This window comes from Ochlerotatus camptorhynchus, unplaced genomic scaffold (genome assembly GCF_037179485.1).
Source record: "Ochlerotatus camptorhynchus isolate MF236.1 unplaced genomic scaffold, CSIRO-AGI_Acam_v1.1 ptg000130l, whole genome shotgun sequence".
In the NCBI taxonomy this organism is placed as follows: Eukaryota; Metazoa; Arthropoda; class Insecta; order Diptera; family Culicidae; genus Ochlerotatus; species Ochlerotatus camptorhynchus.
This window is the reverse complement of record NW_027040620.1, coordinates 89493-103866: the sequence shown is the minus strand read 5'-3', so window position 1 is coordinate 103866 and position 14374 is coordinate 89493. Positions and strand designations below refer to the sequence as shown.

The following is a 14374-nucleotide window of genomic DNA, read 5'->3' as shown; positions in this document are numbered from 1 at the left end:
TTCGTCGGGTTGGAAATTTTATCGACTTCCCTGGGCATAGAGTATCACTGTACTTACCACACAATATACAAATGCATGCATTGGTATTGGAATCGAAATCTCTCAATTAATAACTGTGGAAGTGCATTTAGAACACTAAGTTGAAAGCACGCAATAAGCTAAAATACGCTAACAAAAAGCTTGAAATGTGAATAAGAGAAAGAAGAAGTCCTACGTCACCATTGCGTGCAACCCCATAGGGCTGTCCCTTGTAGTTTTTTTAAATCAATTTTTTATCCTTTTAGTAAATAACCTTTCAGTATTTTTTTTTTTTCAAGTATTGGTCAATTGGACGTGGGTATTAAATTTCAAGAACCATGTTTACTTTCACGTTGAGCGAGTTCCAACGTCAGTAGGTTTTACATATTTTTTTCGTGTTTAACTTTGTATATCAGCGCGAGTGCTGTAAGGTTTATATTTATGTTAGTGTAGACAACGGAGTGAAGACACATTTTCTTTTTCCGATATCCCTAACAATTTGCTCTAATTCTCATTTGTATCAAGTTCATTTTATTCTAATTTTTTTCAATCAAATTTTCTTCATAATTCTGTCCTATAAATAACCTTCTCATCCAGATAGCATTTGGCCTAGTGACGTTAATCTCTGTTACTCAATAAATGCTAGGGCTTTGAAATCATAAGATGTATCGAGCATAAAAAGTGGTAGAATTTTAGTTGGTTTTTTTCTTTAGCTTTAGACAATACTTTCTGTAATTTTGCTTTTATTTTTACAACAAATAACCTCCGAAGTTTTACAGTTGGCCATGTTTTGAAAAATGCGTACAATTTCGTTTTTTGTTGAATATTAACAACCGGGAAATTTCTTTGATTTGAACCGGGAATACAGCGAACAACAAAACGAATGTTAAACAAAACGAATTGACAATAATTGTTAGTTCAACGAATGATGAACTTAAATTAAACTTTCAACAAGACGTTAACAGCAGAACTTGAAGTTAAGTTGCTTTCATTTAAAAGTCTTGGCTGCATAATGAAAGCACAATATGGTATCAGACTGGTTGTGCCGTTCTCGATAGGTACAGCTGGGCTTTTTTTTCTATATACTCTATCTTTATAATATCAAAATATTTTAACTGTCGTTTATAACGGAAATATAAGGAAATTAACACACATTTTCATTTTCATTTTCAACTGCGTTATTTTTATAATTTCTATAAAATCCATTAGATAGGGTATACGTCCCTAACCTCGGTCTAATATGCAGCCATCGATTACGTTTTTAATCATAACTCATCAATGAATTTACCTGCAAACGATATTCTACTGCTAAATGGTATGCTTAGATATGCTTATCATGTCGTTTGCTATCAGAAACCACGAAAAGTTGAAAAACTTACTTTTTTTAAGACAATAACTCACGAGGGAAATGTATGTAATATGGGTCTATTGTCCCCAAATTGGGTCTATTTATGGATGCAACTTCGTCCTATCTTGTTTGATCCTCAAAAAAACGCTCTTGGTAACGTTTTCTGATGTATTTTTTTTTATCACTATCACTGTTAACTTAATGCTCTTCATTCCTCAAAACATTTCTTAGAGAAAATTTTACGAAAACTACATTAAATCACTCAATTTAAAAATTAAAAATTAAAAATTTCGCTTATCGTTTTTCGACCGCAGAATATCTAAATCAAAACATTGTGATGTTCATTATACAGATTTGGCAGAAAAAATCTCCCTTCCTGTTCGTTCCTTATCATCCAAATGCAAACCACATTGTTGACGTTACTCTTATTGCTATATGCTGTCAAATGAATTTCATGGGCCAAAGTTAGGAACATAGAAAAGAAATGTGTCCCTAAAGTTGGGTCCATGATTTACTTGTGAAAACGTTGTTAAACAATTAAAATAAACATAAAATATTCAAACAGTAACTGTGAGTTTTACGTCTAGTGTGTATGAGTGAAATTAACTTGAATTTAAAACTTTCTCTACACCCCAAGCAACATTGCAAGGTTTATCGAGGCTTTATAGCTTTCTACAAGTCTAAATCATGGTCTACAGAACCCTCATAAACCTGCCTCTAACTTTTTTCATCAACAGAATCCCGCAAAATGCTGTATAGAACTTTTATAGGTTTAGTTATAAGCTAAAACTTTTGCCTGTAACTCAAATCTGTATCTCTTATGCATCACGAATAAGAGCGGGCAGGACTTATTACTGTTTTTCAGTGAATGTAAAATACATTTACTGAAAAACAGTAGTGGCTTCTGTTCGCTCTGGTTCGTTATACATAAGAGATACGGATTTGAGTTATTAACAAAAGTTGTAGCTGATAACACAACCTACGAAAGCTCCGGAATTCTGTTGATGAGAAAAGTTAGGGGCAAATGAATGTAAATGAATGCACGAAATGAATGCAAATGATTTTCCATGCCTGCATATGACTCATATTTTGTAAATATTGTCCCTTTTTTTGGTTCTGCGCGGCTTGTGACCTCACCTGGATGTTCCGGATACTGGTTTCGGTGGCCACAATCGACTTTTTTTTTGTAAAACTGAGCATGCGACTCATCAATTTACGTTAGGTTGATATGCATCATAATCTGTGACTATTTTTCTCGATTTCAGTCGATGGTCTACCCCGGATGTTCCAGATAATGGATCCGATGGGCCACAATACACTTATTTTTAACGAGGATTCAACTAGGATTCCTACGAGCATGGCTTCCTTTTTTGGGTTTAATGTCAATCCTCGGATAGCGAGACATTTATCGGCATTCCCATTAGCCTCGCCAATGCTAATTCAGTATTCATATATTAAATATAGACTGATACATGGTAGGAAAGTGTCTAAAAACGCATTTTTACCGTCATACGCCGTTTCACATCGGCGTCGGTCTTGCGACGCCTAGTAAAATTAATTTCAAACCAATCGCAATTTAACTTGCAAGCATCAAGTCATGAGCATTGGATGTCGCTGTTTGTCTCAATTATTTTTGACGCATACATGCGTGAAATGAGCCCAATATGACGAAGTAGCGTTATGCCCTATGTAAAATGAAACATGATTAAAAGGCCTGTGTGTATTATTTGCCCCGACAAAAAAGGAGTAAATACAAAACTTTCAACAGTTTCTACTCCAAACGATTCTCATGGAGACGCATCGTACTTTAAATAACATGGAATGGCTCAACTTGAGCCATTCAAATCCATATCCCAAAACTTCTATAAATCGATTACTGATAGGCACTCTATTTCCACTCTCCCGCAGGACCCAAAGGCATCGTACGACGTGAACGGAAACGACGGCGATCCCATGCCGCACTACGACCTGACGGACTCGAACCGGCACGGGACCCGGTGTGCCGGTGAGGTCGCCGCCACGGCCAACAATTCCAAGTGCGCCGTAGGCATCGCGTACGGCGCTCGGGTCGGCGGGGTCCGGATGCTCGACGGCGACGTCACCGATGTGGTGGAAGCGAAATCGCTGGGACTGAATTCGCAACATATCGACATCTACAGTGCCTCGTGGGGACCGGACGATGATGGGAAAACCGTCGACGGACCGGGTGATATGGCAACGCGGGCTTTCATCGAAGGTGTCCGGAAGGGACGCGGTGGCAAGGGGTCGATTTTTATTTGGGCCTCGGGCAACGGTGGCCGGGAGCACGATAACTGCAACTGTGATGGGTACACAAATTCCATTTGGACCCTGTCGATATCGAGTGCCTCACAGGAGGGATTGGTGCCTTGGTAAGGGGCTTTAGAACATGGCGAATGAAGATGGCTATGCTAATTCTCGATTTCCTTCGTGTGCAGGTTCTCGGAAATGTGCAGCTCCACTCTGGCGACCACTTATAGCAGCGGGAATACCAACGAAAAACAGGTGATCACAACGGATTTACATCACTCCTGTACGACGTCCCACACGGGAACGTCTGCTTCGGCTCCATTGGCAGCCGGCATAGCCGCTCTAGTCCTGGAGGCAAATCCTAACCTGACATGGCGAGATCTGCAGCACATCGGTAAGCAAACCCGCGGTCACATTTCCCATTCCAAAATTAAAATCGCACACCATTTCATCAGAAGCAAAGGCTGTTTCACAGCTCGTTGGTTCGAACCAAATTTGATCCGCATTCGTTTATTCTTTTTATGTGTAATCTTCCAGTTGTTCGTACGGCGAAACCGGGCAATCTGAAGGATCCAACGTGGTCAAAAAACGGTGTCGGTCGGCGGGTGTCGCACTCGTTTGGCTACGGCCTGATGGATGCCGCTGCGATGGTCAAACTGGCACGTACGTGGCGAACCGTCCCGGAGCAGCAAATCTGCGAAATCAACGCACCCCATCTGGACAAGTACGTCGCATGGTTTTTTTTTTTTGTTCTTGCCACGCTAGAGCATCATTCATGTATAATATTAACTCTTCACTGTCCGTCTTCGTCTCACTCTCTCACAAACAGGCAAATTCCACCGCGCACCAAAGTCACCCTACAGCTGATGGTGGCACACTGCAAGGGCGTCAACTATCTGGAGCACGTACAAGCCAAAATCACGCTGACCTCCCAACGGCGTGGCGATATTCAAATATTCCTGACCTCTCCGTCCGGTACCCGGGTCACACTGCTGACACCTAGGTGAGATGCGAAAATGTTTGCCTCGTTCGTTCCCTAGCCTAACTCTCTCTCTCTCTGTCTCGTTGCCAGATCTAACGATTTATCTCGTTCCGGTTTCAATCAATGGCCTTTCATGTCGGTGCACACGTGGGGCGAAGCGCCGCACGGGACCTGGCAGCTGGAGATCCACAACGAAGGTCGTCTATTAGGTGAGATTGATATAGCACTAGCACTATCTACTATTTGTGGGGGAGGGGTAGTGGGTCAGCTGCATCGGATCTTACCCAATCGGTCGATGGGTGGATGCTTGGCGGTGGTGGTCGGAGGTGGTGTTCGTCGTCCCTGTGATATCGCTTTGATGGTTAAGCGAGAAAGCTAAAAACATGTGTTGTGTTGTTTGTGTATGGGTGTGTGGAACTCGACGGGGGATGACACAAACTAATTGCTTTCGTCGTACGGCAACACGAGAACTTGTGGTTTTTGATGTGTGTATTTCCGTGTCCCTGTCTTTGGAAGATGGTGGTTATTTCCTGTGTGGTTTGACTGGCCGACGACGATTTGTAGATCAAGAAATGCACCGACAGTGTTCATGCAGCAGCAGTTTTACTTGAAGCAAATTGCCATCCGCCTTCATCGTCACGGTAGAACATCGATTTTCAACCTGGGATTTGCGAACCCCCCACTGACCGAAAGGCACATCAAAAGAAGCGATGTAGAGCGTGCTTGACCGCACGGCGAGGCAACGTTGAGAATCGATGCGATGGGGGACTAGTAGTGTAACGATGGAGACGCATTGTACCTTACGTGGTACTGTCATTCCAATGTGTAATATTTTCTTAAGTCGAGTTTACTAGTCGGTGTTCAATTTACTTGACGTCAGTGGCGTTTCCTTAACCTCAATCTACCTGCACCAACATATTAAAAATAATTATCAAAATATTGCTTGCAGTGGATAGGTATCTAGTATGAATATGGCATTAAATCTGGTTTTGAAAGTTGGTGCACAGGTAAAAAGTGAGGCTACGGGACGCCACTGCTTGACATCGAATACAGCAAGTCCGTCATCATTGAGCTTTCTGGATGTTCATTTCGCAGTACATGTGAGTTGAACGCTGAATAGACTCATCTAAACCGGCTTTAAAGCTGGTTTAGACAAGGCAAGTCAATTGATCAACTCACTTGAATTCAATTGGCACTCAATTCAAGTGAGTTGATCAAGTCAGTTGAATGGCATGGTTTACACGTTCAATTAGTGTTCAAGTCAGTTGAATTCAACTGACTTGATCAATTCTAAACCCAGCTTAAATCTTGCTATTCGAGTGAGTTGATTTGAATTGAAAAAAGTTGAACCGGAATCAACTTTTCAAGCCAAATGAGTTTAACTGAGTTGATCAATTGACTTCCCATATCTAAACCCAGCTTAAGGGCACTCTAGCCAACTCTAAATGCCTTTGATCTCCGAAGTTGACCCATAAGATGTCATGAAGATGGTTCAATAAGCCTGTGGTGTTGGTGGATTTTTACACTAACGTCTCGAAGGTTGTTTTTTTCGGATACAAAAGGCTTTCCAGATGCTTTCTATTGGGTTATTAACCTAAAAACCAACTTTTTGACAAATATTTAGAACAGTAAAAATAAAACTGTTAAAGGGAGAATAAATTTGAAATTTCAATATCCGGATATCCGGATAGTTACTATCCGCCTGATAACCATCTCAACGTTTTCTCAATTTAGTTTATTTCAATATTGAGCACTAGAAACCATGAAATTCTGTATATTGAATATCAATTCAACGATATTTAATTTGTATGAAAGTAGTTTTATTGAAAAAAAAACTGGAGTATCCGGATAGTTGAAGTCCCAGCTCTATCCAGAATCGGTTCTACGAAGGTCATATGGCTTTATGTATGTCATTTTGTTGATGTCATGTTACAAAAAAGTTACCTAATATTCAGAACTATCTGAAATTTAATAATTGCCCTCAAACTGCGTTTTCCAAGTGAGCGATTATTCAAATTCAGTCCCATAAATTATCTCTTTGAATGGCTCCCACCGCTGCTATATCGACTTACTTGTAGAGCAACATAACAAAATTGCACTCCACTGCCCTAATTCAGGAGGCATAAAGTGGACACACTAAATATCTGCTCTCGATAACGAGCGTAATTCTGCTTTCAACATCAAGAGCGGCACGCTGTTCTATGTCGAAGTACCACCACATCCTTGAATCGGCAAACCACTTCAATCGGTTCCACTTTAATTTGATTTGATATCGACAATTATGGGCGCGGGGAAATGGCACTGCCCACTTCAATTATCATTGGCTTCGACAATCAGTCATCAATCATTCAGCGGATAATTTTCCCATGATTATCAACAGAGACAACACTGCAGGAAACACACAAACAATCAGGAGAAGCTTTGACGCTTCCTCTTCAATCATTATTTTACTGTATTTATCTCGACCCACATCAAATGCCACCCACCGACCGACCACCATGCACTAAAACACCGGCCCATGTCCATTTCCACCCGGCGGCAGTCCCCGAAGGGACTGACAGGATATCCACAGCAATTAGTGTCACTATATGTATCATTGTAATTAACTCTCATTTCCTCACCTGTTAATCTCCATGCATGCATTCGCCTAATGGATTTACTAACACCACTAATCGCAAACGACAACATCAACCAACGGCAGGATACTCGCTGATTCGCAGTTGGTCGTTGATTCTGTACGGTTCCAGCAGTGCACCGGATCCTAACGATCCACCCAACGTGCCACGAGTACTGTCCACTCTTCCGCCCCCACTGCCGCCCATCATTCCAGCGTCCGGCTACAGTGCTTACTCCGTGGGTAGTTCGAAGAATTTCTACTCAACCGGTGGCGGTGGCGCTGGCGGCAGCAGCAGCAGCCTTGGCAAACCGAACCGCAAGCAACAGCTACAGTATGCGACCTACACACCGGCGGCGTCGCAGTTCGGAATGACCCCCGCCTACCAGACGCCACCTGCAGCGACACCCTCTCGCAAGAACAAGAACAAAAACAAATCCAACAAAAATTCTTCCAAGACCACGACAGCCCGACCAAACGGTCAAACTACGTTGAGCGTCTTCGTGAATTCATACGGTAAAAAGTTCGATTACAACAGCGGAAACAGAAAAAACCAGACCCCGAGGCCGAAGCCATCTACTTCGCAAAACTCCAACTACAACCGCAACGAAAAGTTCAACGCGGCGTCCTCCAGTATCTCCGAGAAGCAGGTCGCCATCAAAGCTCCCAAACAGGTCAAGGATAGCAATTCGCAAACCCCATCGAGGGCATCGTCTCGCAAACCGATCTCGAGCGGCACCTCGACTACCAACCTTCCGTCGTCGCCGGTGACCGCCAGCAGTAGCACCGGAACCACCAGCCTTACCACGCAGAGTCCGCTCTTGAACGAGCGCTTCTCCACCACCAACGGCCGTATCCCGATGCTTTTCCAACAGTACGAAAAGATCCAGCAATTCTATCCGGAGCTGAAACCGTACTCTTCGATCCGGGACGATCTGGATCGACCCCAATCAAGCGGCGTTAATGGTGGCAGTTTGTCCTCGTCCTCGTCGAATCCAAGTTCCGTCGTTACCAATGGGAAACCCTCGCGGGCCAATACGAAGATATTCTTTCCCGATACGGACATCATCGATGCGATTGGACCGCGGAAGATTTCCTCCAGCCTGCAGTCGGTTCAACCGTTCTACGGACGAACGCAGAGCTCGCAGTTTGTGTCCAGCGGGTCCAAGAGTGGAAATGGTACTGCTGCCTTCCTGGGATTGATTCCATTGAGACTCGTTGTTGTTGTTTGGCTTGAAATTCCTGTGTTTTTTTTTTTGTTGTTCCGTAGAACGTTTGGTCGTTGCGTTGGATGTTTTTGGTTTGCTGAAATTCAGTATTTTATGATTGTTATAGGTTCGTTTTGCTATTTTCTATCTTCACTCAACTTGTTGCAACTCAAATAGTTTCGGAAGTAGTGCACTGTGATTTCACAATGACACTACTTCCGACACTATGTTGAACGTACAGAACGAGATTAAAATCGATTGTTGCTTGTGGTTTATTCCGGTTTTCAACTGTACCGATTATATATTTAACCTCAAATGGGAATGTCCTTGTTCGCAGAAATCCATTTGATCAACACGCTAAGATTAATGTACGCAGGATTTGCAGGAAATCTCCAAATTCTTCATCTATCTTCTATCGATCTACTATGCTTAAGCGCATATCATAACAGCAAAGCGAAATGTTTCCTGCATCTTAGATAGAGTCGCTCCCCTCGGTTTTTTCAGGCACTCCTGCTTGTACATTTTGGAATCCGAACGCCAGTTAGATTTAAACTGCTGCTCGTTTTCCATGGATTTATTAGTTTTTTTTAGATTCCGTTTGACCAAAGCCCAATACCGTTCGGTAGCGCGGAGTTCTGGGCTGTTGGGAATGTTGTGGTCTTTGGGTACCACAACCACATTGTTCGCATCGTACCACTCGATTGCCTTTTTCCCATAGTGGCAGCTCGCCAAGTCCGGCCAGAACAGCACAGGTCTATTATGTTGGTTTAGGAATGGTAGCAGCCGCTTTTCCAGGCACTCCTGGACGTAGATTTCTTGATTGATGGTTCTCGTAGTAATTAAAATGCCGCTTTTTAGACCACACGTGCATATGGCCTGCCAGCTAGACGAGATATTTTTTCGGGAACTTCGATAGTTTGGTTTGGTTTTGAAATCCGCCGTCACATAAGTTTCGTCGTCCATGACGACACAGTCGAACTTTGTGAGCAGATTCGTATACAGCTTTCGGGGCCGCTGTTTTGCCGACGTGTTTTGTTTCGCCACCTTCACCTTTAACGTCGACAACCCGGGTCGTTTCTTGGCCCGCTGCACAGTAGTATGGGAGACATTGAGCTTGCCAGCGACGTCCCGGATGGCGAGGTTAGGATTCCGCTTATATTTCACCGCCACCTTCTTCCTCGTCACTGCCACGTCCGGATTAAGATTGCCGCCGCTTCCAGGCTTCCTGGCGGTGGACAAACACTCCCCGAACTCTTTTGTCACGGTCGATTTGGCCACATCCACTTGGCGTATGAGAACGTCGGATTCTCTTGCTGCGCGAGCAAAATTTTGACACGCTGCTCCTCTTGCTTGGACGTTATTTTGAAAACTGGAGAGTAAACGGTGAAAACTCATCATAGCAACCATTGCATATACACTCAACTTCCAAACACAGCATTTCAGGTTTTTTTTACACCAATTTGAAGTTGACCCGTTTTTGCGCGTTCCAGACTTTACCTTGCCAGATCATAAGCTTTCTTGCAAATTTATCGGCAAAAACGAATTTGAACTTGCTAGGGACATCACTTCGACCAGTGGCTTTATAGAACTTTTGTTCGGGAAGCTGCCCATAATCCATCTTCACCTGCGGTCGACGTCCATGAGGATGCATCCTTCGTACTTTGTAAGAACCTCATTGTACAACTTCCGGGCACGTCTTTTAGCCACTATATGCTGCTTCAGTATCCTGTTTGGTTGCTTACTGGTCCGAAAAGATCGAAAGCCTTCTGACGATGCTATGGCTGGCATTGAATTTCTTGGCGATATAATAATCCGACAGCCGTGGAGTTGCCCTAACCGTTCTCAGCACCTTCATATGCGGTTTCTCATTCTTAGTTCCACTATACGACGCTTGCTATGATCCAACCGATCGATGGTATGCCGCTCATGGTAACGTTTGAGAACGCTGCACACGGTCGATTTAGTTAATTTCAACAACTTCACACACTTTCCAAGCGAGTGTCCTAAATTAATTTTCGATTCGCGGCTTCCATCAAGTATATTTTAAACAAAATGAATCGTGACGAATTTTTCAACACTGATAGAGGAAACATATCAAAACAAACTGATGTCAAAACATTCCAGATTCGACCGCTAGGAGCATTGCAATAAAATAAGCAGTGCGTCCAGATATTATTAAATGGCTCAAGCTTTATACAGCCATTTCAAAGCAAACCAATATAGTGGTTCTCCGAATTTCGTTAAAATTGGTAGTTTTTCGCTAGGAGTATTGAGTGAAATCCCAAAACTTGATAAATTAAAAATATAGATCTCAAAAACGAAAAACAAACACATCGCTGATTTTTTTATATGTTGCGTTTTAACGGAGTAATTCGTAGGTTGCATACTGGCAACTGTCATGTATCTACTTTAACTTTCTTATTCTAATTGCTTAAGGAAAACTATTTGGGAATGAATAGCTCTCCAATCAGAATTCAGAACAGGAAAGGCATGGCAATTACCATTGCTGGCCACGCCCATCTTCTCCTTTACGGGGAACGGAAGGATATTGTTGATGTAACATCAACCTAACGGAAGGCCAGCGACTCACCGACGCCCCTATAGATGCTACGGAGTAGGATATTTGGGTAGGAGATAGGTCAGGATTCACTCAAGCAGGCGATGCTACCATAGTAATTGTTTTGTTTTGTTTTTTTTTTTCTAAAATTTAAGGACATCTGTACGCTCAATTTCGAGATAAACTGTATATATCATTAAAAAAAACAATTCAAGTCTCTGATTTTTTTAAATTTATGTTGTTACTGAAGTTAAATTAAAAGTTCAATGAGTGGAAGAAAATATAGAGAAAAATGAAATGTGTGCATAATAAATTGTATTATGTTCTTTAAAAAATCCTTAGTAAATTGAAAATTATCTGAGTAATGATGAAACTCCCAGGTTTTACCAGGAAAATAAAATTTCCTGACCATTACCGGTTTTCTAGGTTTTTACAGGTAGTAGACACCCTGAAGTAGTTTTTTTTTTGACACGAGACGTGGCAATTTGAGTTGAGTAAATGTTGGCGTTTTCAGTTAAAAATAGAATAGCCTTATTTATCCTTCTATTTCTGGTTATTCTCTTTTTCAAACTAGAAAATTTTCTTCACAAGTGTTAAGAAATATTTTTTTTTCGGAAATTGGCCTAATCACCATTTGGCCTAGTTACCGTTCGGCCTAGTAACCGTTTGGCCTAATAACCGTTCGACTTAATGACCATTCAGCTTAGTGACAATTCGGCCTGGCCTAATAACAGAGCGTAAAATTATTGACTGCCTAGGCTGAGTGTAATAGAGCACTGCACTATTCAATCCATTGCTCTGTGCAGACCGTTTGTACCAAACGGTAAAGGACGAGGCAATGAAAGAGCCAACAAAAACATTAAGTCACTCACGAGCAGGCGACGCACACCGCTTGTAATTGAGTCATTTTTCCATAGGAAATGTACGCTCAGTCATTCAAAACAAATATTGGGTACCATCACGGCAAAATAAACGTGTTGACTGAGCTACTGACTGGGTGCTCGGCTGTCAGTGACTCGTTTACCTTTCAATCTCATTCAGACTCTCACGAGGCAGTGAATGATGAGGCAGATGGCAGTTCATATTCATATCAAAATGACTCAATGAACCTGACTGTCTAATAACTCAACATCCGCTATGAGCATTCAATATACCAGTTTGATTTTGATAGGTCCTGGTCTAAATTAAAGGACAATTTCCCCGCAACACCAGGAACATGTCCTGATGTGGTCGATGGGTCCGGGGTACTGTTTTTAAAGTTCCTTTGATGTTAACATTAATATCACAGAATTCAGAAGCTCTACCTTTGACATCCCAAGTAACAATTTTGGCAAAATCGGTAGAACTGTTTCAAACACATCGTTGGTACTTGAGCGGTCGGCGATCATCTCTTTTTGCCAGTGGTGGCGGAGGGGGGGGGGGGACACCCCTCACCATCCCTCTTCAAAGGGGGAGTTTGGTAAAGAGAGATGATAAAACCGATTTGTACCTTCCTTAAAAGTTGTCCTAGCTTGCTATCTACTCTCTATATGCCGCAATCTAAACGGAACTATCAATTATATACTTTCATCTCCTCCTCATCTATCGTATACAAATTATCACTTCAATCAGTTATTAGAAATTAGCATCTTCAACTATAAAACAATGTTGGTTTTATGAGGGTTCTGTAGATCATGATTTGGACTTGTAGAATGCTATAAAACCTCGATGTTACTTGGGATCTCGAGTTATACATGGTGCGTGACGAATTTTTGCAGTAAATTTCAAATAGTAATTTCTCATGCTTGTGCATCATGATTTAGATATATTTGGCAGCACTGGATAGCTTATACTGTTAGGTGTAAGATTTAAACAAACAATGTTGAGTAAACGTAAAGATGTCGAAACAAGAGAGCAATCTGTCAGCCGTTGTCGCTTTGTTGCGCGCCGGAGTATGCATGAAAGAAATAATTCGGTCGGTAAATGTGTCTGAAAGAACAGTGTATAATATTAAAAAAGGCTTGGGAAAATGATAAGACGGAGCACTTGCTCATACTGCTAATAAAGCACAGAAATGGCTTACGGAAAATATTTCGTAAATTTGGGAGGAAGAAATTTGGCCCCCAAGCAGTCCCGATATCAATCCGTTGGATTATTTTGTATAGGGCGTCGTCCAACGGGATACCAATAGAACCCCTCACACCACACTTAAGTCGCTAAAAGCTAAAATCAAGGCAGTGATGACATCTATGGATCGAAACATTTTAAAACGTGCATACTGCAGTTTCCGGAAGCGTCTAACTACAGTCGTCGAAAGGGAAGGCAATTTTTTTGAATAAATTTACTTACAACTTCCATATGTTGCGAAAGAAAATAAATCGCACAAAATTCATTGCTAGAATAACTAACTGGTGTATTTTTTCTCAAATATGCCATTTACTGCAAAAATTCGTCACGCACCCTGTAGAATCAAAATAACACTACTTAGATCATCGACCAAAGAAGGCATCGACTTGTAGAAATATCGACTTATTGAGAGTACGGTGCGTGGGAAAATTAAAGGGACCGCAGAATCCATGGAGTTATAGAATATTGAGATGTGGAGAGTTTACTGTAGTTGTTGTTAAATTTTATAAACAAAAAGTTCGAAAATTTGACCAAAAGTTGTTGTTCTTCGAATTTTGTTCATTTTTAAGCATCTAACTTAAAAATTTCACAGAAGTTAGCATTTTTCATAAGAAATAAATAAAAAAGAAATAATGAAGAAATATTGAAGAATGCAATTTTTAAGAATTCAAAGACCTTTTTTTTTAATTTTTTACCCAAAATTACTTGATTTTTTTACCGTTTATTTTTTTCCAGAAATTTTTCCTACACACAAAAAATTATCGTTAGTAAAATTAAAAAAAAAACCATTGGTGAAATTAAAAGTTTGCGTTGGTTCTTCTTGGTAGAAACATTCAAAACAAAACTCAGTCAACTGTTAATTCAAAAGTTGCTCGCGAACTACTTTTAAAAGTTAAAACTTTAAAAATGAATTGTTGTACTGTCAAACGAAAGTATGGTATTTCGGATCGTAAAAATATATATTTTCAATTTGAAAACAAGTATTTTAATTTTACAGCATAATTTTCATTTTAAGACCTAATTTGTATTACATTAAAAATTATTACTATTCAAATGATTTATTACTAAATATGTTTTATTTACATCAAAACTGGATTCCGTTATCTGGCTGCGGACTAAGCTGCTCTGGTATTGTCATCCGACTGATTTATCTGAAAAATTTTGATCTCGTCAGCTGATGCTGCGGACACCCACTATTGGGATCATTTCGTCCACCCGGTTTCCGAAAGCGTCGGTGGAAGCGCCTTGGAATCCTCCAAAGACTTCCTTTCTA

General features: G+C 41.2%; 1 protein-coding gene across 1 annotated transcript in view; it reads left to right on the top strand.

Moving 5' to 3' along the window:
• The window catches only part of Fur1 (Furin 1), a 650713-nt gene that overhangs the window by 571887 nt on the left and 64452 nt on the right, over positions 1–14374 (top strand). Inside the window, exons 5-10 of the mRNA XM_065220676.1 lie at positions 3275–3756; positions 3823–4028; positions 4172–4358; positions 4464–4637; positions 4707–4825; positions 7318–8409. Coding sequence (XP_065076748.1) covers positions 3275–3756; positions 3823–4028; positions 4172–4358; positions 4464–4637; positions 4707–4825; positions 7318–8409 — 2260 coding nt within the window. The remainder of the gene's footprint in view (positions 1–3274; positions 3757–3822; positions 4029–4171; positions 4359–4463; positions 4638–4706; positions 4826–7317; positions 8410–14374) is intronic.